General features: G+C 41.8%; 1 protein-coding gene across 1 annotated transcript; it reads right to left on the bottom strand.

Moving 5' to 3' along the window:
* Positions 1–1061: 1061 nt before the first annotated feature.
* On the bottom strand, positions 1062–23492 carry LOC106543075 (pantetheinase). Its single transcript, XM_087718469.1, is given in 9 exon segments — positions 1062–1155; positions 1157–1249; positions 8176–8346; positions 10131–10501; positions 11524–11815; positions 13293–13485; positions 22420–22550; positions 22638–22870; positions 23379–23492. Coding segments are annotated over 8 exon segments (1497 nt in total). The 5' UTR covers positions 22854–22870; positions 23379–23492; the 3' UTR covers positions 1062–1125.
* Between the last annotated feature and the right edge of the window lie 1757 nt (positions 23493–25249).

Raw genomic sequence — 25249 nt, 5'->3', positions numbered from 1 at the left:
TAAAGTATTTGTTTGCAGAATGCTAACTTATCACTCTCCATTTTTGTTGATCCTTCATTTTCTAAGAATCCCCTTCTCTCTCTTTCCCCCTGCCTCCCTATCTCTCTCACACTTTCTTTCTCTCGCTCTCTCTTGCTCAATCTGAAGTTTACATGATGTCTTAGTTAACATTTATATTCTCTAGGCATATATTCTCTAGGCATACTTTTTCATTCATATTTAGTTTCCTTTTCTGCATAGCCATATTAATTATCATACAACCAAAAGTATTACTCATGTCAACTTAGAAATTCCTAATATCTGAGAACCCAATTGATTGTCTAAATTGAAATTACACATTTTTGACTCTTACAGACATAAAATTTCTCTATTCTCTAGGACATCTTATTTTTAAAATAGCCTGAAATAAAGAGCACCTGACAAGGGGTGGGGTGAAGGCTACAGTCAACTATGTGAGTTTTGACTAGCATGCATGGATTATACTTTTTAATTAAAAGTTGGCATAATTCATATTACAATCTCAGACAGGCTCAATAATTCAACCCAGTTGACTTCCTAGTTGAAAATTAATGACAGTCTTTATAGAAGTTTGAGTTTTTCTCATTCTTGATTATAAAAAAACGGAAGTCTGGTTTTCTGGTTCCTTATGAGTAGAGGACTGATTCTTGCTAAATTATCCCCAGAACAAATGGGGAGCAGGTTGGGTCATTTCTAGGTGTCTATCTGAAATGAGGACTTAAGAGATAAGATGGAGTTGGCACAACCTAAATCTGTTGTATTTTAAAGTGGCATCAAATACCTGCTCTAATACGTAGTAGGCAGCTCTACCGGGAGATGATTCATATATCAAACTGTTTTTCTTCCAAGAACCTTGTAAAAAAAGCCTAATCAGTAACTATTACCTTGTTGCATCTTTTTTAGGACAACATTCAAGAGATTGTATTCCTTAGGATTTGTCAGCCAACTTTAAACATAGCGTCAATATATCCATTGTCAATACATACGGTAGTTCTTCAGTTGAGTTATCCATTACTGGATGATAAATGACAATGGAAACAGTAAAGGGTATAAAGCAACTGATTTATTGAATAATGAATTCAGCCTTATTGGTGCATTGCATTGGTGCTAGGGTTGCATTGTTAATGGGTGTAGATGGAGAATCCTTCTCATACCATCTTCCAAAAAGTGTCACAGTTAAAACGGCCTGAGGGAGATCGTTCTGACTGACCAGTTGTCCATCTTTCAAAACCTAGGAATGAATAAAAGAATTTGAGTAATACAATAAGCTAGGTATACATCTCTCCTATCTCCCAAGTTAAGAAATTTTCAAAGTAGTAGATTAAGAGGAGATGTAGTTCTTATAACATAGTATAGAGAAGATCCCAGGGTGACTACCCACATATTTCAATAAGGTTGGGAAAAACTCCCAACTGTGAGAGCCACTGCTAATAAGTGTATATTAGGGTGTCAAACTCAAGGCTCATGGGTCAGATCTGGCCCGTGTGGTGCTTAGATCTGGCCCACAGAGCTGCCCTGGAAACAGTGAAGGACCAGCCCACAGTGCCTCTGCCAGTGAAATTGGAGCTTGGGAGGGCCAGGCACAGCCCTCCCAGGCTCTGTTTTCAACCAGGATGGCCTCCTGCAGCCCTCTGCCAGTGAAAATGGAACTCGGGGTGTGGGGGGGGAAGCTTCTGAAACTTCCAGGAGGCTGGTTTCCCCACCCCCACCCCAAGCCTCTGCACAGACCCTGCACTTACTTCGCATCCAAAACGGGCAATGTGGAGACTCTTGATAGGGTTGGGCAGGGTGGGTGTGCTGTCCCAGTGTGCTGTCCCAACAGTATATAGCTAATTTAGGAATTAAGAGCTGTCTCCTTTAAGAAACTACCTCATGGGAAATGTTACTACCTCATGGGAAATGTAGTCCCATAACATGTGACCACATCTGTGCTCCCTGATTGGACAGTGGGGTACTCTGCCCGGGAAATTGATTTATTACTGGGCACTCACTGAATCGCCATCAGCACTACCAGAAGCAGCTTTGCACCAGCAGCATGGATTAGAGGAATTAATGTCTTTTTACACTACGTGATGGGACAGATCATGGAAAGTCAGAAGAATCTTAACACTGAACTGTAAGTTTTGCTATTAAGGATGCCTGATAATAAACGTGATCTGAAAGATATTCCTAAGCGTGGAGTTAACTGGCTGCCCGGGCAGAACCTCATTGCCCGGAGCAGAACAGTGGGGCCAGTCAGGGCTAGGATTTGGAGATTTTCCAAACAGGCTATAATGTTTGCTACAGGTTCTCCCAAACCCAGCTGAACCTGTAGCAGCCCACCCCTGAGTGTAACCATGTAACAATGTGGTGTGGCCTCCACCCAAACTCATAGATCAAGCAAGGCACTCAAGTAAAAAACAACACAATGAGAAACCTCATTTTTCTCACAATTCAATTTTGGCTTCCAAAAAGTGACCAAAACATCTTCTCCTTCTGAGCCTTATTAAGGGATTTGTTTCTGTGCTTCTCCTATTCAAGCCCAATTTGGTTCCTAACAATATTTGTGTAGTTAAGATGGGAAATACTGGGGTACAATTCATATTTTAAGATTCTTAAAGTGAATATAAAAAAATTAAATCAGGAACTTTTGGGTTTAATGGACAAAATAACTTGAAAAAGATCTGGAAATTTGCTCTTTGACAGCAGCCAGAATGATTTACGCACACACATGGAAAGATACATTAATTCTCACAATGGCAACGAATGGCAGGAAAACTGATGGCACTAGCAGAGGTGGCTAAATTAACTGCTCTAATCGAAGAAAAGTATGCATTCCACTTTCTTTCTACTTGAAAAATGCTTCTGGATGTTGTTTTGAGATGAGAAAAAAATGAAAATCTTAAACTTTGGTTTTGTTTGTTGTTATAGAAACATTAAGTATGTAAAGGTAATGGTGCCAAAGGTGCTTTTTCCAAGAGGCAACTGGTTTTTCTTTGAAGATGTTTTGCTTTTCATCCAAGAAGCTTCTTCACTCTGTCTGGATGGTGGGTCAGAGCTGAATAAGCTTTTTGGACAAGCTTTCAAAGATGTCTTCAAACAAAAACCTGAAAGTCCAGTTGCCTGACTATTGTGGTTATGCACAACAGAAGCACTGAAACACACAAATTTTACAGATATAAAGTATAAGATACAAGGATTTAATAAAAGAACAGGGTAACCGAAAACCAAACAAGAACTAAAAGACCAGGGCATAAATATAGATTGGCTCACATATATACAAATTCAGTCCAGATATAACAGTGATATTAAAATGTATTGAATTTCAGAAGGAGCAACAGGAACTAGACAAGATGTTGCAAAGTACGGATAAAAAATTGATTAGGAAAATATATAAATTCTTGCTGAGGTATAAAATGGAAGATGAAGTCATCAAAAAAACAATGTTAAGGTGGGCAAAAATGTTTGGTTATAGTATAGATCAGGAAAAATGGGAAAATTTTGGGAAACAAACTTGAAACTGACTATGTTTGTGGCATACAAGGAAAACCAGTACAAGATATTTTACAGATGGCACCTCTCCCCAGAGTGGCTTGCAAAGATGTTCCCAAGATTATCGCCGATCTGCTGGAAGTGCAAAAAATCACATGGGACATATTATCATCTATGGCGGACATGCGAGATGGCAAAAAAATACTGGACCAAAATTAAAAAGTGACTTGAAGAAATAACAGGAAATTAAATAAATTGGAAACCGGAACTATTCCTATTGGGTATAATTACAAAAAAGTACAGTAGAGAAATACAATACCTAATCCATCATATCATAACCGCAGCCAGATAATGGAAAAACAATGTAATACCAAAGGAAGATGAGGTGATAAGAAAAATCTTAGTGTGTGCAGAGATGGACAAGCTGATGAAAGAAATTCAAGAAAAGGAGGAATCGGAATATTATTTAACATGGAATAAATGGTATAAAGGGTTAGAAGACAGAAACAAGAAGTAGGGAAACATAAAATAGTATTGTAGAAATGTTAGGATATAGTATAAGAAAAGATAAGAGAGAGTTAACATATGTGAAGCTATAGTAGTTAAACAATAGCAAGTATATAAGGTGCAATTTGGATTTGGATTTGAAATTTAACTTTATTTGTATGCCGCCCTTTTCCCTGGGGGGACTCAGAGCGGCTCACAATTCAGGGGGAGGGAAGGACAAAACAAGTTATACACCTGAAGACAATACATCGTTAAAAAGCACAACAGTCATACTATTCGGGTGGGGTTGAAGTCTTTAGCCCCAGGCCTGTCGGGACAGCCAGGTTTTAAGGGCTACGCGGAAGGTCTGAAGGGTGGTGAGGGTACGAATCTCCACGGGGAGTTCGTTCCATAGGGTCAGAGCAGCCACCGAGAAGCCTCTCCTCCGGGTAGTTGCCAGTCGACATTGACCGGCTGATGGAATTCGGAGGAGGCCTAATCTATGGGATCTTATTGGCCTAGTGGAGGTAATTGGCAGTAGGCGGTCTCTCAAGTACCCAGATCCAATACCATGAAGGGCTTTGTAGGTGACAACTAGCACCTTGAAGCGCACCCAGAGATCAACAGGCAGCCAGTGCACCTCGCGGAGGATAGGTGTTACGTGGGTGAAACGAGGTGCACCCACGATCGCTCGCGCGGCTGCATTCTGGACCAGCTGAAGTCGCCGAATACTCTTCAAGGGCAGCCCCATGTAGAGCACGTTGCAGTACTCCAGCCTAGAGGTCACAAGGGCACGAGTGACTGTTGTGAGAGCCTCCCGGTTCAGGTAGGGATGCAACTGGTGCACCAGGCGAACCTGGGCAAATGCCCCCCTGGTCACAGCTGACAAATGGTGTTCAAAAGTCAGCTGTGGGTCCAGGAGGACTCCCAAGTTGCGGACCCTATCTGAGGGGCGTAGTATTTGACCCCCCAGCCTGAGAGATGGAACACTTAGCCAATTAGTGGGAGGGAAGCACAACAGCCACTCGGTCTTATCTGGATTGAGTACAAGCTTGTTAACCCCCATCCAGTCTCTAACAACCTCAAGGCCCTGGCTCATCACGTCCATCGCTTCATTGAGTTGGCACAGGGCGGACAGGTACAACTGTGTATCATCCGCATACTGGTGGTATTTTATCCCGTGCCGTCGAATGATCTTGCCCAGCGGTTTCATGTAGATATTAAAAAGTAGGGGGGACAGGACCAAACCCTGCGGCACCCCATATGTTAGGGGCCTAGGGGTCAATCTCTGCCCTCCGACTAACACCGACTGCGACCTGTCCAAGAGGTAAGAGGAGAACCACCGTAAAACAGTGCCTCCCACCCCCACCTCCCGCAGTCGTCGCAGAAGGATACCATGGTCGATGGTATCGAAAGCCGCAGAGAGGTCAAGGAGTACCAGGATGGAGGCGTGGCCTCCATCCCTGGCTCTCCAGAGATCATCGGTCAATGCGACCAAAGCGGTTTCTGTGCTGTAGCCAGGCCTGAAGCCAGACTGGAATGGATCAAGATAACTGGCTTCCTCCAAGGACCGCTGGAGCTGAAAGGCCACCACCTTCTCAACAACCTTCCCCACAAAGGGGAGGTTGGAGACTGGACGATAGTTGTTTAGAACGGCTGGATCCAGAGATGGTTTCTTCAGGAGGGGTCTCACCACTGCTGCCTTTAAAGCGGTGGGAAAGACCCCCTCCCGAAGGGAAGCAGCAACAACCGCCTGGATCCAGCCCCGTGTCACCTCCCTGCTGTTAACAACCAGCCAGGAGGGGCACGGGTCCAGCACGCATGTGGAGGCACCTACAGCTCTCATAGCCTTGTCCATGTCCTCAGGGGTAACAGCTTGAAAATCAATCCAGCAATGACCTACCAGATTATCCCTTAGTGCCTCGGCTGGTTCTGCAGGATTGGAGTCCAGGTCCGCCCGAAACCGAGCAACTTTATCCGCGAGGAACTGGACGTAGTCCTCAGCCCTGCCCTGCAAAGGATCACCCATATCCCTCCTATTTAGGAGGGAATGGGTTATCCTGAACAGGGCAGCTGGGCGCGACTCAGCGGAAGCAATCAGAGTGGCAATGTAAGTTCTTTTTGACGTCCTGATTGCCCGGATGTACTCTCTGATGCAGGATGTTAAAAGTGCTCGGTTCGATTCGGATTTACTGGATCTCCAATGGTGCTCTAGGTGTCTCTTTCGGCGCTTCATCTCCCGGAGTTCCTCAGCAAACCAAGGAGCCCTCCTGGATCCACTGCCTCGGAGTGGCCATAGAGGCGCAATCCGGTTAAGAGACTCCATCGCTGCCGAGTTCCAAGCAGCAACCAGAGTCTCTGCCAGACTGCGGGCGAGGGTATCAGGAATAACCCCAAGCTCCGTTTGGAACCCCAAAGGGTCCATAAGTCGCCTGGGGCAGAACCACCTGGTCGGTTCCTCCTCCCTACAGTGGAGGTTTGGTCTCCGAAAGTCAAGCCTCAGTAGGTAGTGGTCTGACCATGACAGGGGTACGATCTCACTACCCCTCAGACCAAGATCACAAGTCCACTGCTCCAAGAGAAATACGAGGTCAAGCATGTGACCTGCTGAATGGGTTGGGCCCCGAATTACTTGGGTCAAGCCCATGGCGGTCATGGAAGCCATGAACTCCTGCGCTCCATCAGAGTGTTCCCCGAGCGAAGGCAAATTGAAATCCCCCAGAACCATGAGCCTGGGGAACTCAATTGCCAGCGTGGCTACCGACTCGAGGAGCGAGGGGAGGGCTGCTGCAACACTGTTGGGAGGCAGGTACGTTAACAGCAAGCCCACTTGACCATTGAGGTCCAGCTTCACCAGCAGGGACTCACACCCGACAAGCTCCGGAGCAGGGATCCTACAAGGTACTAGAGACTCTTGGATAACAATGGCCACACCCCCACCCCTTCTCTGAGCTCTCGGCTGATGGAGCACCTGAAAACCCTCTGGGCACATCTCTACGAGGGGGACTCCTCCCTCCGGGCCCAGCCAGGTTTCAGTAATACATGCCAGGTCTGCCCTCTCGTCTAAAATTAAGTCCCGGACGAGGGGAGCCTTATGAACTACAGACCTGGCATTTAGCGACTATAGCCTGAGACCAGGGTCCTGATTACTCGCGCCATCTGGCCTTGGAGTGGGACTCATAGGGCCGGAAGGAGGGATCTCTGTAACGTAGCGAGCCCTCCTTCCCCGGTAATGGCCAGCCCTAAAGTCCCCACCATATCTGCCCCTTCCTGTTACGACCGTAATGCTCCGGCCCACTCTCGTGTCCGCAATTCCCCCAACCACCCCAATGACCCCCGCGTTCCTCGGCAGGTCCTCCGAATCAAACACACTCATTCATTCACCCAAGCAGTCCCCACGTAATAATTAAAACACACAAAATACAACAATAATAGGTTAATAAAAGTGGGATCATTCACTCAATCCCATGCATATCCCATGCATATCCCATACAAAAGAGAGAAAAAAGAGAGGGGGGGGAAAGGAAGATTGCGCAGCTGTTAAAAAAGGTGCAAGTTCAAGTAGTGCAAATGGCTCTTAACGTTCAAGATGGTTAAAGTGACTGAAACCCAGCAATGGTCCAAAGGAGGCGTACAAGGGAATATCTCGTATCTGTAATATCTGTAAAGTGATATTCTGATACAAACAGTTAAATATAAATAAGTATGGAATAGTATACATAAACCATTAAAGAACAAGGGGACCAGGAATGTAAGATATGAATGTATAGGGGGGAAACATCAATTGTAAAGACATATGGATATGGAACTGCTGTAGGATGGAACCTTTTGTTCCTTTGTTGTTTTAATCTATGTTGTGTTCTGTCTATGTGTTTATGTGTTTAAAAGAAAAAAAGAAAAAAGAAAAAAGGAAAGAAAGTCCAGTTGCCTCTTGAAAAAGCACCTTTGGGACAACCATGACCTGGATGGATGAGAATCTCCATAGAAATAAATGTAAGAGGTTGAGGCTGTCATATTATTATGTTATTCTGCTATGCTAAACAGTGTCAGAAGTCAATGCTTTTCTTCTTCTTTTTCCCTTTATCTCCTACTTTTTCCTTTCCTCCTTTCCCTCCTCCAGTGTCCCAGTACTTTCATTTTCACGTCTTTGTTAGACTTTGACAAATTTAATAAAATTACAATTATTTTTTTTAACCTTACCTGAAACAATCCAGGGGCCAAAGAAATCCCACTGAGTAAAACCTCCGGGAAGACGTAATTAGTGCCAAATGTGCCACTGAGAGAATAGAAGTCAAAATAGGATTCAGCAGTCTTGGTTGCCTGACCACAGCTCTGAAGGTCCGTACTTCCGCACTTCAGCAATGTGCAGATCTGGAAGGAGGAGAAGACCAAACAATACTTGAAGAAGTACTCACTATAAAGGAGCCAGATTGCTACTACCAGAAAACGAACTGCAAACCATTGTTTTAATTTCCTCCATAGCAAGGAACTTTTGTGGAACACACTCATGTGCATATTGGTGGCTAGGGGAGAAGCCCTACTGATTGTTGATTCAGAACTAGCAGATAAAGACACAATTTCAGCTTGGCATAAGAGGAGTTCCTGGTGTCACGGTGACTAAGGACTTGCAGCTATATAAATCACCATTTTTAAAGGACTTATGACCACAATTGGGCCCAAACTTTCTGTTTCTAAGTGAGACATTTCTTAAGTGAGTTTTGTCCCCGTGTTATAAACCTTTTGTTCTGACCCAGGCTTTATTAGAAAGCAAGAAGCAAAGTCTTAGTCCCAATAAAACCTCTTTTATTGACATGACTGTGAATTCCTTTCATTCAGTCAGCAAGGCTTATCAAACAATCTTTCAGAAGACTGTTTATCCACATGCACCTTATCTCGTTTGGAGCTCTGCCAGATAACTAGTTTCCAAATGCAGGGCAAGGCAAAACTTGGCACAGTCTCTTATAACCACAAATAGAACTTTCCAGACCGAATGAATGAACTGTTTCCTGCAAAAGCCCATTCCCTATTCGTTCCTCTTTTGTTTCCTATTCACCCTTGCTCGCATCTTGCCATTGATATCGCCATTGCCTTGGAGATGGGATCCCAGATACCGAAAAATAGTAACTACGGTATATAATCCTAAAATGCTATAACCCTAAAACAGCACAAGCAGCAGTAGCAGAGAAGTTAACAATGGTCTAAATAGCAAATGTGTTTCAGATCAGTGTGTTTATTAATTAAAGTAGACAGGGAAATAAATATATCTCTGCCAGTTGCCAAAAAGACAATGTCTCTCACAGCTGTCTGGAGTTCAATAGCATAAAAGGAAGGGGAGGTAAAGTGAGATGAAAGAATAGTCAAAGCTAATTGAGAAAAGCTATCCCAAAGAGAGCTACAATTGGAAAGGCCCATTCCTATATGGTTGCGTATTTATTTCATTACAAAATCCCAAATTTGTGGTGGACCTCACAGTCTATCTGTCAGCCCCGTTTTGCTGCAGTGGCTCAGGGCTTCCGGAACTTGACACTATCATCTCAAGCACAACTTCTGATTCCTTACATTTGGTAGGATCCAGGGAGCTATCAGGTGTAATTTACAGGTGGGCCAGCAATCTGTGCAAAACAAATGTTTAGGTCTGCTCTAATAGGATTGGGTGGTTTCTTTGCCCTCTATCCAAATATTCACAGCTTATTGACTCCTTATCAATACTGACCATTATACAAACATATCCTTGCAATGTATTCTTGCATGATTAAGTACCAGTCAGTCACCAAAAGTATCAATGAATATATGGCTCATTAATTAGAATCCAGATAAAGGATGAAACTAAATACTGGTCCTATTCTTATGGCAGTCAGTGTCAGCATCCTACAGGACATGGTAATAAAGTTTCCAGAACTCTGTGTGATGCAACATTTCCCTCCATCCTCCCAGGAGTAAGAAATGTAGGACTTACTTCCTGCTAATAGAGACTCGTTCATCATGTGCATGATGCAGCCACCAAAGTGATTGAATATTTAAACTAGACAATTATTCCAAATGAGATAATGAGAATAAAGTGCTGAAGTTTATCTAGATAACAACCTGCAAATTTAGAGGGCATCTCATCTTTCATCTTTCCGTCTAGTGTTGCCCTCCCATAAATAAAAGAATACCTGTAAGTAATATTGTCCTTCAACCTCATGAAGACCATCGAATGCCCCTAGCACATAAAGTTCATCTTCTTGTTGTTCCATCATCCTGTAGCTTAAGTGGCAGCAGAGATTGTTCTGGCACACTGTAAGATTGTCAGCTTCTTTTCCAAGGGTACATAAGGTGAAGTTATCATGGAAAATTAATCCAGAGAAAGTAAAGGGCTTAGGAAACCCTTCAACAGTTGTGGCATAAGAGCTCCAATTAACAGTAGGAAGAGGGGTGGGAAAATGAGACGGATGGGAATAGATTTCTGCAACCAAAAGGTGCCCATTCATTGATTCTGCATCATAATGATAAGCTTCCGATCCGGATGGTGTGTAGATACCACTGCCTAAAAATGATGAGAATAAAAGTCATATTTCTTATCATGTCTTTGCAAGACATATAGCATACATTATTTCTTCTACCCTGCCCCCCCCCAACATACATATTTAAGAAAACACCACCACTCCAAAATCACACATATTTAACTCTAAAAAAAGACCAGAAAATGTATTCATATACACAAGCATTCACCCCATCGGCCTTCTGTTTTCCTTTTTTCTACTCTGATGAGCAAGAAGAGAATAGGAAGAATATAACTTATGCTCAAAGAACCAGTAGAGGTCCAGGCTCTTACAAAAAATGATATTTATGATAGCAATGCAAAGAAACAAAGCAAAACTTGGCTATTATGGCAGAATCCTATCTGGGTCCATCACTGGGATCAGTGGTTTTGTCTTCCAAGCTTTTGGACTCATACTGAAGCCCAACCTTAGAGAACTTCTCTCTAGTAGAGTGCGTGCTTTGGGTTGTTCTGTGTGTGGTATTTAACAATGTCTGTTGTATGTGGCTTTTTAGATGTTGATTGGGGTGTTGATGACTGGCTATTAAGTTGTTGGCTGTTTGTTTCCACTGCCAAGCCCTCACCTCCTAAAAACTTGTACCATATAAATAACAGAAATAGAACAGCCCAAAGTACACACTGCTAGAGAGAAGTTCCCTGAGGATGGGCTCCAGTATGAATCCAAAAGCTCGGAAGACAAAGCCGTTGGTCCTATTGACCGACCCAGATTGGATCCTGCAACATTTATCCTTGGGTCACGTATATTTGCCTTCATTACTGTTTACACGTCTAATCAGAGATTATTTGTAGAAGCACAATAAATAAAGACTGTACTCTGTATGCTACACTGATGGCAATGCCTTCCTTACTCTCTGGATTTCTGTCTGCAGGGACCACACCAGCATATCTTAATTTTGGCAAGTGTGCATTAAAGGATTTTTCAAAGGATTTCTCAACCAGCTAGATGTTCTCAACTGCCTGGTGAATAGATCCAAATACCAATCAAACCTTTTATCTCAGTACATTACCTGTCATATTAAGGCTAGGATTATGAGTATTAGCTGCTAGAACATTGGCACGCATGCCCATGGCCCAAGCTGAATGGAATTCGATAGCAGTTAAGTGTGGGAGAACATTCATCCAGGCTGTCGGGAAAATGATGGTGTCCACCGAGAGCTGGGTTATGAGGGTTACAGCAGGATCGTGGAAGAGAATATCAAAGCACGTGAAGAGGCCAAATTTTCCAAAGGCAGTATCGAAGGTTGCAAGTTCAGGCTCTTTAGGGAAATCAAATTGTTGCTCCACCGTAAACAGGTTAAACTGTTATAAAGATAACACATTTAAGGAAACAGGTGAGGTGTTTTTCAGTGAACGTATGAACAATGTAACGCTGACTTAAAGTCATCTTGCAAGTCATTTTAACTGAAGGTGAAAGTGTAATGCTTTTTAAAATAAGAGGGGGGGAAATCCCAAAATTTCTTTAAATTCCGATTGACTGGTTTCCCAGAACCTCTGTGCCTATTAATAATGTAGTATCAGCACCCATTGCAAGGAGAAGATCTTCTTTATGTAACTGAGACACATTTGTAGTGGCCTCCTGCATTTTCACACAAATGGCTCCAGTCATGCTGGAAAACCAATCTCTGCTATTATCTATTTTAAATATTTCATTTAGGGTTCATTTCTTTGTTTCAACATTGGAATAATCTTGCTTATATATGTTATATCATTTGCTACAACAAGATCTAGAGAAACTCTAAACAAATGGGGCTCTCTGGTGGTTTCTGTTCTTTGTGATTGTGGTGACATGCAGACAACAACCCATATGTATAGCTGCCCTTTGTGTCCCAATCAGTGTACACTTAAGGATCTCATGGCAACTCAATTAATATTGCTAGTTTCTGGTAATATCTGTTTAATTTTAAAATTTGTGCATATTTTAATCTTGTATTTTACATTTTAAATGTTATGTTGTATAGCATGTCTTATTTTAACTGTGATGCTTCTGACATGAATAAACCAACAAATATCATTGGAGGAAAATGTAATTATTACATATGTACATTTGATACTGAATTGTATTCTAAAACTATGGATGTTGATATTATGAAGAACTCTGGCTGTATTAAGACTGGGATTCAGCTAAATAATTAGTGTAGAAAGGTGGGGGGGAAATGCTTCAAATGTCAAAGAACAGATGTCAAAGATGTGTGTTTCTTAGTAGATTTTGGAGTATCTTTATATTTTAAAAATGAGAAGACAGAGCAATATTATTTCCATATTTAATAACAAAAGTTAAGGTAGTGGATACTTTTTCCTTTTTAAGTTTATTTTTAACTTTTATTGCATTTTTACTTTTGTATTATTTTTATTTACATTACATTTCTGTAATAAAAAGGAAACAAAAAAGAGGAAAGAAAGAATTGAAAGAATGAAGCAAAGAAATAAAGAGAGAGAGAGAGAGAGAGAGAGAGAGAGAGAGAGAGAGAAAGAAAGAAAGAAAGAAAGAAAGAAAGAAAGAAAGAAAGAAAGAAAGAAAGAATCAATCTGCCAAATTAGAACTTTGGATGCCCAAAATTCTTTTCTACCCTATATATCTGTTATGCTAAATCACATTTGCTACAGGTAATTTGTTATCTCTCTGAAATCTCAAAGTTGGAATATGCTCTACTCGACATATTCAGCCTCTGATGTTCAAAATAGAATTAACTTATAAAGTGATGTGCTTATGTTTTATGTAGGGTTCATGGAGAAATAACCAGTTCTTAAAAATAAAGTGTGAAATTTGTAACCTTACCTTGTGGTATCGTGCCACCAGCTTTCCCTCTGAATCAAAGACAACATTTGTGTTGTATTGATAGCGGCCATCACAGGGGCACTTTGGGTCTATATGACTGCAAGTCTTCTTATCACCCATATTGGCAACCACATAGATCGAATTGTCCCTGGCCAGACAGCTCAGTCTTTTTTGGACTGGTGCAGGTCCAAATCTAAATGTGAAGACCACAGAACTAAAGAATTAATACAATTAAATTCTGTTAATTTATCTCCATGATGAAGGGTATAATACAGAAAGAAACACCAAAACAGGCAATAAAGCAGAAGCGAAGTTGTGTCTTTTAAAATACAAAACAGAAAAAGAAGAAGAAAGAAAAGTGCCATGAAGGTTGGAGTAGGTGAGCTTTAGATGCTGTGAAATCTTTTCCCTTCCAACTATATTTCTATTTGAAATTGATTCAGGAATATGTTTTTTTCCACTGAAGAGGAAAAGATACGGTAAGTAATTAGGTGCTCTCAGTGGAACACCAGTTCACTGGGGAAAAGCTGAAATGAATGTTTTTTGCACTGGTTCCCCACTGAGAGATACTTTGAATTAATGATGATATAATTTAGTAGGCTGTTTATTAAATGTACAACATGTAATTTATAAAGTTATTTGTTTGATATTGTGTGAATCCAGTAACTGTAATTTGTAAATCATAGTCTAAGCTTTAGTATGCAGTCTTGGCCATCAAATTATAGTTTATTTAATAAAATACAGTTAAGCAAATAATAACTTATACCCAATGTAACCAATTTCTTCCCCACTCCAAATTGCTCCATTCCCTGACAAAGCTATTTTCAACAATGAGACTTTAAACACACACAAGGGCAGAGAGTAAACAAAACTAGTTAACTTACTTTACTTTACCATTTGAATAGTCTGGATTTCCTAATTTTCCTGATACTTAACTGTACCCTCACAGGGTAAATAATGTTACACAAGGAATAGAAAAAAAGTGAGAAATTGTAACTGAACCATTAAAGGCAGGAGATGAAAGAAAAGGGCACACTGTTTATTATGCTTCTGCATATCTTTTTACACCTACCAACCATGGATGTGTCGACCACAGGGGTGGGTTTCAGCCTGTATGGACCGGTACGGGCATATCGGTTGGTGAAATTTAGTGTGCCTTAGCTTACCCGTTCTTCCGGAGGCCCCGACAAGCGTGCGCTGCCCTCTTCTCTTTGATAGCTGCCTCGTTTCCAATGAAGGTGGTTGGGAAACCATGCAGAGGGAGGAAATCGCATGGATTCCCCATCCCCTTCATTGGAAACGAGCCTCCACTCCCCCACCCGGCAGAGACACAAGAAGGAAGGAAGGAAGGAAGGAAGGAAGGAAGGAAGGAAGGAAGGAAGGAAGGAAGGAAGGAAGGAAGGAAGGAAGAACTTATGATTACAATTGAGCCCAAAAATTTGGTTGCTAAGCAAGAGCGTTGTTAAGTGAGTTTCACCACATTTTCCAACTTAGCCACGCCCACTCAGTCACATAACCGCTGAGCCACTCCCACAAAACAGGCCACACCTACAGAATAGGTTCTAAAAAAATTTGAAACCCACCACTGGTCCACCAACATCACATGCCTTTATATCAATTGATATATATCAATATCAATTCTAGCCAACCTTGACATTTTTATCTTCCCCTTGTCTCAACCTAATTACCCTATTTTTCAGAGTATAAGACGCACCAGAGTATAAGATGCACCAAGGTTTTGAAGATGCAAATAAAAAAAATGCATTCTGCAAACCTCCCCAAAACAGCCCATTTTTCACGTTTTTCATTTAAAAAAATGGGCATGGATAGCCTTTAGGAAGCTTATAGAGTGCTCCTGGGGGCTGGCAGGGTAAAACTGAGCAAAAAATGGGCTGTTTTTTGCTCATTTCTGCCCTACCCAGACCCCAGGAGCTCTCTGAAAGCTTTCTACAGGCTCTGCACGGCCATTTTGTGAAGGGCCGGGGTTTGGGGAGGCAAAAAATGCTGTATTCGGTGTATATACCCAGATTTTTAGCTTCTTTTTTGATATACTCTGAAAAATACGGTACTCTTCTTTTGTACTTTCAATGTATCACTGGCATTTCATACATAGTGGTCACTTGTTTTGTATTCAGTCCAAATCTATTCAGAGTCCATACCTTCTTTACAAATGTAGGTACACTTTCTACCAAAATGTACATGACATAAAATTTCTGCAGTTTTCCCCACTTTCAATAAGCAAGTAAATTAATGTATGTAACTTCTTCATCTACTTGCAGTAATCAGGTTTAATAAAAACAACATAGGCCAGAGAAATGCATATTGCAGAACATTTTTTTATACCTGGTCAACAGCATCAGGATTGTTTTTGTACAATGACCACTCATTTCTTCTATTCCCCCCTCCCCAGCAGCAAATTTCATTTACAAATATATTTTACCTTGAATGTTTGAATGTTTGAATGTTTAATAAATTTATAGGCTGCCCAATCCCGGAGGACTCCGGGCAGCTTACAACAATACAATTAAAATAGAAGTTAAAAAACACAGAAAAACATAGTAAAAAAGATCACAAGATACACCCAGTCTAATCGGGGCTGGAACTCAAACACGAGTTCAACAGCCCGGGGCTTGCCGGAATAGCCAGATCTTAAGAGCCTTACAGAAGGCTATGAGAGTGGGTAGGGTCCGGATCTCTGGGGGCAGTTTATTCCAGAGGGTCAGAGTGGCAACAGAGAAGGCCCTCCCCCGGGTAGTTGCCAGCCGACATTGTCTGGCTGACGGTACCCGAAGCAGGCCTTCTCTATGCGATCTAATCGGTCATTGGGAAGTATGTGGCAGAAGATGGTCCCGCAGGTATCCGGGTCCTAGGCCATGTAGGGCTTTAAAGGTGATAACCAGCACCTTGAATTGTGTCCAGAGACCAATGGGAAGCCAGTGCAGCTCGCGGAGGATAGGTGTGATACACCCAATATTGCTCACGCAGCTGCATTCTGGACTAATTGTAGTCTCTGAACACTTTTCAGGGGCAGCCCCATGTAGAGCGCGTCACAGTAGTCAAGCCTCGAGGTAACAAGGGCGTGAGTGACCATGTGAAGTGCCTCCCGATCCAGGTAGGGTCGCAACTGGTGCACCAGGCAAACCTGGGCAAAGGCCCCCCTGGTCACAGCCGACAGATGATGCTCTAATGTCAGCTGTGGGTCCAGGAGGACTCCCAAGTTTCGGGCCCTCGCTGAGGAGAGGAGAGTCCCCCCCCCAGGCATAAGGATGGACTGATCGAACTGTCCTTGGGAGGCAACATCCATAGCCACTTGGACTTGTCAGGATTGAGTGCAAGTTTGTTCACCCCCATCCAGACCCTAACAGCTTCCAGGCACTGGCACATCACTTCTACCGCTACACTGAGTTGGCACGGGGTGGACAGATACAACTGGGTATCATCCGCATATTGGTGGTATTTGATCCCATGCCGGTTAATTATCTCACCCAGTGACTTCATGTAGATGTTAAATAGGAGGGGGGACAAGACCGAGACCCCCCCCCCGGGAAAGAATATGAATAGGTCTTTGAAAGTACAAAGTGCCATCTCTCTCCTCCCTCTCTCTCTTTCTTTCTCTCTCTTCAGTAGACCGGAAAAAAGAATACTTGTGTTAACAGAGCACGGTTAGCATTAGGCCAATTGCTTAAATCTAGACTTCCATACCTTTCTTTGATTCTGTCCTCCAGACTTCCTTTTCTGCCAAATTATGTCAGGTTGCCAAATGTTGCCTTTTTTTTGTGCCAAAATGTGTTTTTGACCAAGGCATTAAAATTCAGCAGGGGTAGGGAAAAAACGACAATACCTAGTTACTAAATGAGGGACAAAATACTGACAAAAATGCCTGGCTTCTTTAAGGTCTCTGAAAGAGATGAGGATGGGTAATAAACTAGATGTAGTTGGTCCTGCCAATGTGCTGCTTGCGCTCTTCTTTGGATGAGTTTTGAATGAAAAAAATTATCTGGGAATCATGCTGAGTTTCATGGAAGCAGTTAACTGTCTTTAGCTACACTTGAAAAGTTAAGCATTCCTGTATGTGTAGATTGCGGTATGACTCCTCTAGGAATATAAAGAAAAGGGAACAGTGACAATCTTCTTTTCACACACACACACACACACACACACACACACACTCCCCATTTCCTGTTCTTTCACTCCTGAGCAACTTAGCAAGCACAGTTAACGATTATACGAACACACTTAAAAATGGGAATGGATTACTGTACCAATTTCATTGTATACATAATGTACAATCAGGGGTGGGTTTCTGTTGGTTCTAACAGGTTCAGTAGAAGAGCTTCCAGAAATCTACCATACCAATTAGAAGAGGTTCATCATGGAGCACCTGCCCTGCCCCCTCGTTCGCTTGCCCCGCCCATTCCATCGCTGCTCGCGGGCGGTAGCTTGTGCGGCACGGCCAGCCTCCTAGAACCTCCCTGAACTTGCCTAGGAGGCGTGGCCACCAGCAAAGCATGGGGACATTCCAGGGCATCCCTGCCCCCACTGGTTCCCCGCCTCCCTTCCTGGCAAAGTTTTCCAACGTGTGGTTTTTTTCCCATCCCTTGTGTCCAGCTCCCGCTCTGGTATGGAGGAGAAGAGCCTTTGGGAAGTGAAGAGGAGGAGGGGGGAGAAGGAGGAGACGCGCGCAGGGGCCATGCTGCACAACCGGCAACCGGCAGAGGCAGGAAGGTTCTCAAAACTTCACGCTCTTCTCTGTCCACTCCTTGCGACTGCAATAGATGTTCAGAAGTGGCTTTTGTAGCTAATGGGGTTTGGGCTTCCAGCCCAACAGCCCCCGCCGCTTCTGGACATCTATTGCAGTCAAGAGGAGCACATGAAGTCCAGTGGAGGCAGGAAGGTTCTCGGCACTCCCCAGTCGCTTTCATGGCTTCCCAGAGCACCGTGCTCTTCCCCACGCTCTGGGAAGCCGCTAAAGCAACTGGGGAGCGATTCTGGCTACCTCCAGCCTTCCACACCTGGCAGCTGCGGGATGTCATCAAGACAAAAATTAAGAATTAAAAAGAATAATATTATTATTTGATGATGTTGCCGCAGCTGCCGGGCACAGAAGGACAGAGGTAACCAGACCACAACGAGGCAGCCAGGTGGGCGAGCCAGCGAGTGAGCGATGGAAGTTCAGGCTGCCTGATCCTCGTTCGCTTGCCCACTGGGCTGCCTCGGCGTGGCTCTGGCTACCTCCGTCCTTCTGCGCCCGGCAACTGCGGCAACATCATCAAGACGAAGTCCAGCAGAGACAGAAAGGTTCTTGGCACTCCTGGAGAAGAGCATGAAGCTTTTATGCTTAATTTTATGTTAGGGTTATTAGCATTATATAAACTTGTTTGAGATGGGTGGTCATAGAAATTGAAAAATAAATAAATAAACATTAGGTTTATATTCCTTTCTCTGATTGGACTCTTTTGGAGTTTCATGTTTAAAATGTCTGCCTTCTTCACAAATGTAACTCTAGGTTTCAGCCAGGTCTGATTTAAAGCAGGGGTGTCTAACTTTGGAAACTTTAAGATATATGGACTTCAACTCTCGGGAATGCTGGCTGGGAAATTCTAGGAGTTGAAGTTCATTAGTTTTAAAATGCCAAGGTTGGGCACCCCTGGTTTAAAGTGAAAAAAGCACTGCAGTCCTTTCAAAGACACTTCCCTGTATTATCTGTGCACAATTTGAAGAAAATCTCTTTCCCAAAGAGATTTATAGCCTCCTGAGAAGCTGCTTGAAGTTCACACAGGAGGGGGTAAGCATTTCTCTTGAGAAAGAGCTTTTCCTCACAATGTGGTGGGACAATAATAAATAGAACAGAATTTCCAGTATCTGCCTTGTTCCCCCCCCCTCCACATTTTGATGGCCAGCTGTTTTTCAACCTTCTCTCTTGTTGTGAAAGGGAAGAAGTCCCCTTGTTTTTAATTTTGGACTGAGACTAAAACTGTATGGATCCTGATTGGAATATAAGTAGAGTCCTTGACTTACGACCATTTGTTTAATGACTGTTTGCTTGCACTGAAAAAAAAGATGGTATATCATTTTTCACAGTTATGACCATTGCAAAATCCTTGTAGTTACCTGATAAAATTCAGACACTTGGCAAGTGGCATGTATTTATGATGGTCATGTTTTCCTGGGGTCATGCAATCACATTTTGCAAGCAAAGTCAATGGGAAAGTCAGATTCACTTAGCAACTTTGGCTAGAAAGGTTGTAAAATGGGGCTAAACCAGGGGTCCTCAAACTATGCCCCACGGGCCAGATGCAGCCTGCCGAAGCCATTAATCTGCCCCGTCCACATTGCCCCACCTACCCCCCGCCAGCACCCACCCGCCCTCTGGAGGTTGAGGAGGCCAAAAACAGGATGCATGGGCCTGTTTTTGGATGGCAGAGTGGAACTGGAGGCCAAAAATGAAACACACAGAGGCCGCCGCCGCTTCCTAGCCTGCCAGCCAGGCCACCTTACCTGCTGCCTGGTCACCTGCCTGCTCCTTGCATCCATCGCACAGGAGAGCTGCTGATTCTGCCTGCTGGTAAGTGATCTGGTTTATGCTTTTAATGTGTTTTTTTTAATTTTATTTATTGTGTCTAGAATATTTTTTAATTGTTTTATTTGCATGTACTTTGGGAGATTTGTGTGTTTATGTAATGAATTCACTACAGAACTAAACACAAAATCTCACAAAGCTGCCTTGCACCAACCTGGCCTGCCCATAGAAAGAAGCCACTTTGAGACATATAAAATTTATAACATTTTTTTGCTTTTCTATGGGCAGGCCAGGTTGGTGCACTGCAGCTTTGCCAGATTTTCTGTGTTTCTGTGTGATACCTGGTTGTTTAGGTAATTGTGGTTCCTGGTTCTGTGAGCTTCCTGGCACTGTCCTTTATAATTTCCCACAATGCCTTGATGGTTTTTATTCCAGTGGCTTTGTCTTTCCTGTCCTTAGGGTTAGGGAAAAAAACTGGTTTCATCTGCAGTCTTTTGGGGGAAAATTGTTATTTTTTGGTGTTTTCCTGGCACTGTCATAGTTTGTGTGTGTGAGTGTGTAATGTCCCGCAGTTATCTACACATTAATAATGATCAAGTACTAATAATATTTCCTTATACATTTTAGTGACCTTTCCTTATATAATTGGTGTTTTCTTTCATGCTTTTAGATTTCTAATTTCTGTTAGTTAGCAATTGCTAAAACAAATCCCACGTGAAAAAGTAAGCCTTCTTGATTTTAATTGTCAATTTATTCATTCCTGCACATTCTAATATTTATTCATTTTCATATCTTTATTTTTCCACTGTTGTGCAAACACAATTCCAGCAGCTGTTAACATGTGTAAAATTAAACATGTATTGTATTCCCTTTGAAATGCCCAACCAAATATTACTGGTTTTAAATCTATATCTTGCTTTACCATTGCTTCTAACCATGACACCTTTAACTCTTGAACTTGGTCTGTCCTAAGTATTGAACATAATTCATATATTCCTGTTTTTTGAACTGAGAAATAAATTTTAGAAAAAGAAATCTGTATTGCTCTGTGAATCTACCTATGACATTCATTCTTGATCTAACTTCTTAGATGAAAAACTATATCTTTCCTGTTTGTTGGGAGGCATCTTTCCTGAAAAGACTGTACATTGTTGGGTGAAAACAGAGGTCCCTTCTGTTACCTGTAATGTAGTCCTCAGCTTACAACCACAATTGAGTTCAATATTGTTTTATTTATTCTGCAGTTAGTATTATTTAACAGGATGAAAAGGCAACAGAGTATGACCGCTAGGACAGTCATCTTTCCTATGTAAGTAGCTGTTTTATTGCTTTCTGTGTTTGTTTCATCCTTAATATAGTAGTGAAAGCAATTAAAGTCTTCCTTTCTGTATCTCTTTGTGCAGGCCATTCATTGGAGCAAGGTGGTCAGTGGGTGACTTCAACACACAAAAGGACAGTAATCTTCCTTTTCTATTATTTTGTGTGCTTGTTTCATCCTAATGCAGTGCATGCAATGAAAGAGTTCATTTCTGTGTCTCTTCTTTGTGCAAGCTATTCATTGGAGTCAGTGATATTGAAGACTGGCAAGGACAGTCATCTTTCTTCTGTAATTAGCTCTTTTATTGTTTTGTGTACTTATTTTAATCTTATTTAAGTAGTAAGTACACAAAATAATAAATTTTCTTTTTAATATATTTTTGTAGATCATCCATTGGGGTAAAGAATTCAGTGACATCGTCTTGGCCACTCCCACCCAGTCAAATGACTGCCAAGCCACTCCCATCTGGTTACATGACTGCCAAGCCACTCCCACCTGATCACATGGCCAGCAAGCCATTATCACAAAGTAGGCCACACCTACAGAAGAGGTTCCAAAAAATTTTGAAACCCACCACTGTGTACAATGACAATAAAGGCTATACTATACTATGATGGATGTACTTGGGCATAGCTTGGCATATTGGGTGCTGGCTTAAGTTCAAATTCACATTCTATTGCAAACATTTTGGGAGATCTTGAAGCAGATACTATTTTTCATCCTATTCCTTGAGTGGTTATAAAAACAGAAGCAGAGATTACGGGCACTGCCTGAACACAATGGTGGAAGTTTGCTATAAATATGTACTCAGGTCCTAATTATTGTATTGCTGAGAATTATTTCATCTTAGATTAAATCCATCTCAGTCTATGTAGCTGGTAGAAATTGGCATATTCTCCATTTTTTTGTAATTTGTAATTATTTTATATATTGTTTTAAAAATAATATTCTTTTTAATTCTTAATTTTATTGATCAAATTGTATTCTAGAACCCCTCTCTGAGGACAAGGGGTGCTAAAAAGTATGATAAACAAGCAAACAAGTAAGCAAGCAAGCAAGATATGGCCTATAGCTCAACATATCTGGAGGAAATATACAGATGATAACAGGTGAGGTCTAATGGATGCCTAAATGGCATGCTACAATGGAAAGATCCTTCCTTCCTTCAAGACACATTGACCATGTCAGGGTGTACATTGTAATACTGAAACACAAACCTAAGAGAAGGCTACCACGTTCAAGTGCCTTTAAACTGAGACCACACAAAAGCAAAGCACAAGATACAGTACCTTTCAGGATCTGTACATGGAATCCAGTTGACCTGTGGGTCTGGAATGTCCTCAAGATAAGGATAAATGGTCTCTCTGGTGAAGGAAAATCCATGTATAGCATCTTCTGGAGTCACAATGATGTGTGCTCCCTGTCAAAAGAAGTGAAGGTAAAGCTCCTTCCCTTGTAGGACAACCACTTTACCAACCAATGCATATTAACAAGTAGTACCCAGTACCTGCTTTGCTGCTTTTTGGATGGCATCTTCTAAGATGTCCATGTTTTGGTTCATCAATTTTAAGGCCTCTTCAGGGGAAACAGGGTCCGATGTTAATTCCGGCAGTATGACTGCATGTTCATATACAGCTGCGGTGTATTTGTTCATGGCTAAAGTCCTGAGGCCCCCCAGGAGTATAAGAATAAAAGCATGCTGTAAAGATGAAGAGGAGGCCATTGCCCTGTCCTTATAGACTGGGGAGAGAGAAAACAAGATTAAAAAGGTAGATCAAGTGAAGAGAGAGTGTTCAGAAAGATCATATATCTAATCAGATGACCCTCGGTAATGTAGTTTCAGCTGTTGAGCTCTGATAGGGTTTCTTGAAATCACTAACTGTCTGATGCACTTTTAATGCTTCCAACAATATTTCTGTGTTTTGATTCCAATTCAAATGACCCAGAGGAAGAAACAAACATTTGAATCTGTATGGTACACATGGTTGCTTAATGGCCACAGTTATGATGGACTCTTCTCAAAAGCTATTTACGGCCCAATGCTGAAGTTATGATAGCCACACTTATCCCCATTAGTGTCAAGTATAGTAAATTCTATTGCCTCCGTTTGCCTCTCTCTTATCTGGGCAAGTGGGAACACTTCTAAAGAAACATTCACAATGGAATACTTTTTAAAGCAATTGTCTCAATTAGAAATAAAACAAAGAACAAAACAAAAAGCCGATAACATTCAACTTGTTCCACTCACCAGCTTTTGCAACTTCTGCTTCTTTTGCAATTTCTGCTTCTACTTCCTCATTCTGGGAGACCAGAGGTTGTCCAAAACAATGCCTGTATGAATGCCTGGAAGCATAGTTACGGGTTTTTATTGGGCTGTCTCTTGGATTTTGCCTGAGTCCAATTAATAGTTAACACATTGCTTTCCCAATATTATTAGGCAATCAGTACAAACAGTTTGAATACTGATTAGACCTCTTAGACTTTTATCTGTTTCTTTTCAGGGAGAAACAAAGTTGCTCATAATTTCAATCTGGCATAGAAAGAGAGAAAATGGGCAACTATATACATAAGTATGTATTGTAGATGAACGTAAGGAAGAGTCAGTTGTTAACTTAGAAAGGAAAAACAAATGATAGATTCCATTTTAAAATTGCCCATCTGGAAACAGATTTCTTAGTAACTGACATTGGGAGAGGTTTTAATTCATTTATTATGGGGGAAAGTGATTAACTTTTGTGAAAGCTATTCAAGAATTGATGTTGGTTTAAGAATTGGCACATAATGCAATAATGACTTACGCATAGCAAATAAAATATTGATATATTCCTGTGATGATGGCTGATGCTATGAATGGAGTCAGGGAGGAGAGTCACACCAGAGGACCTGTCTCTGGGATGATGAATTGCTTAAAAAAGAAGAACAGATTTTGACAATGGCAATCTTGGGATCAATGTAATGTATACACTGATATGGTGTCATATATTTTCAAGCATCCTTGAGCCTAACAATCCAAACTCCCAGGTGCTTCAGTTCATTGATTCCTAAACATTTGAGGAATGTTCCTGGGAATAAGCACCAGGAAGGATTTACATATAAATTGCATTTACATATAAAAGCTGCAAGATTTCTCAACATATAACTTTACCAGGTAGCATAAAAAGGAAGTATAATCACTTTCAATGAGAGGTCTAATCGGCATTCAACTACTTGTACTAGATGCCTAAGGAAGGCAATGTGATAAATGTAAGTTGAACTCACACAAAATCCAATGATAAACAATTTGATGCAATGGTTAAAATCCTTGACTAGAAACCAGAAGACCATGAATTTTAGTCCCACCTTGGATACAAAGTCAGCTAAGTGACATTGGGCCAATCGCTCTCCCTCAGCCCCAGAAAGAAGGCAATAACAAGCAACTTCTGAAATTTTACCAAGAAAGCTAAAAGGATTCCAGTTGGGGGGAATTAACAATGACTTCAAGGCATAATAATAATAATAATAATAATAATAATAATAATAATAATAATAATAATAATAATAACAACAACAACAACAACAACAACAACAACAACAACTCCGCCGTTGCCGGTCCCAAGCCCGGATGAGAAAGGAGGAAGGTTGGGATCAGGTTGGCATCTGGTCCCGTAAAAAAAACCCCTGCCAACCCATACAATATGGTGAAAAAAACGAATAAGAATTCCATACCGCATCGGTCGTCGCGCGGGTTAACAAGGGCCGCGGCGGATGTTGGGGTCCCTGGACATCCGTCGACAAGTGGGCTACAAGTGGACCAGCCAACAAAACGACAAAAATATAGTGCAGATGAAAACCGTGCCATAATGGCCTGTTACTACAACTCAGAGCCAGAAAAAAGAGGATATTTAAAGCGAATGTATGAATTATGGAAACAACAATATCCAGATTCAAATGTTAGTGAACAACGACTAGCAGATCAAAGGCGATTTATTATACGGAATAAAGTGTTTAGTGAAGTTGAACATGAGGAAATTCAGGCAAATTGCAAAACCCAGAAAACAATATCACAAGCGGAAATAACTGATATTCAAGACACAACTAAAGACACTATAGTAGAACTCCCAGAAGAAGCTCTCAGGAAGG

Source organism: Thamnophis sirtalis, unplaced genomic scaffold (assembly GCF_051295495.1).
Source record: "Thamnophis sirtalis isolate CommonGarterSnake01/CBP01778 unplaced genomic scaffold, rThaSir2_p1.2 scaffold_6, whole genome shotgun sequence".
Taxonomy (NCBI): Eukaryota; Metazoa; Chordata; class Lepidosauria; order Squamata; family Natricidae; genus Thamnophis; species Thamnophis sirtalis.
This window is presented reverse-complemented; position numbering and strand designations above follow the sequence as displayed.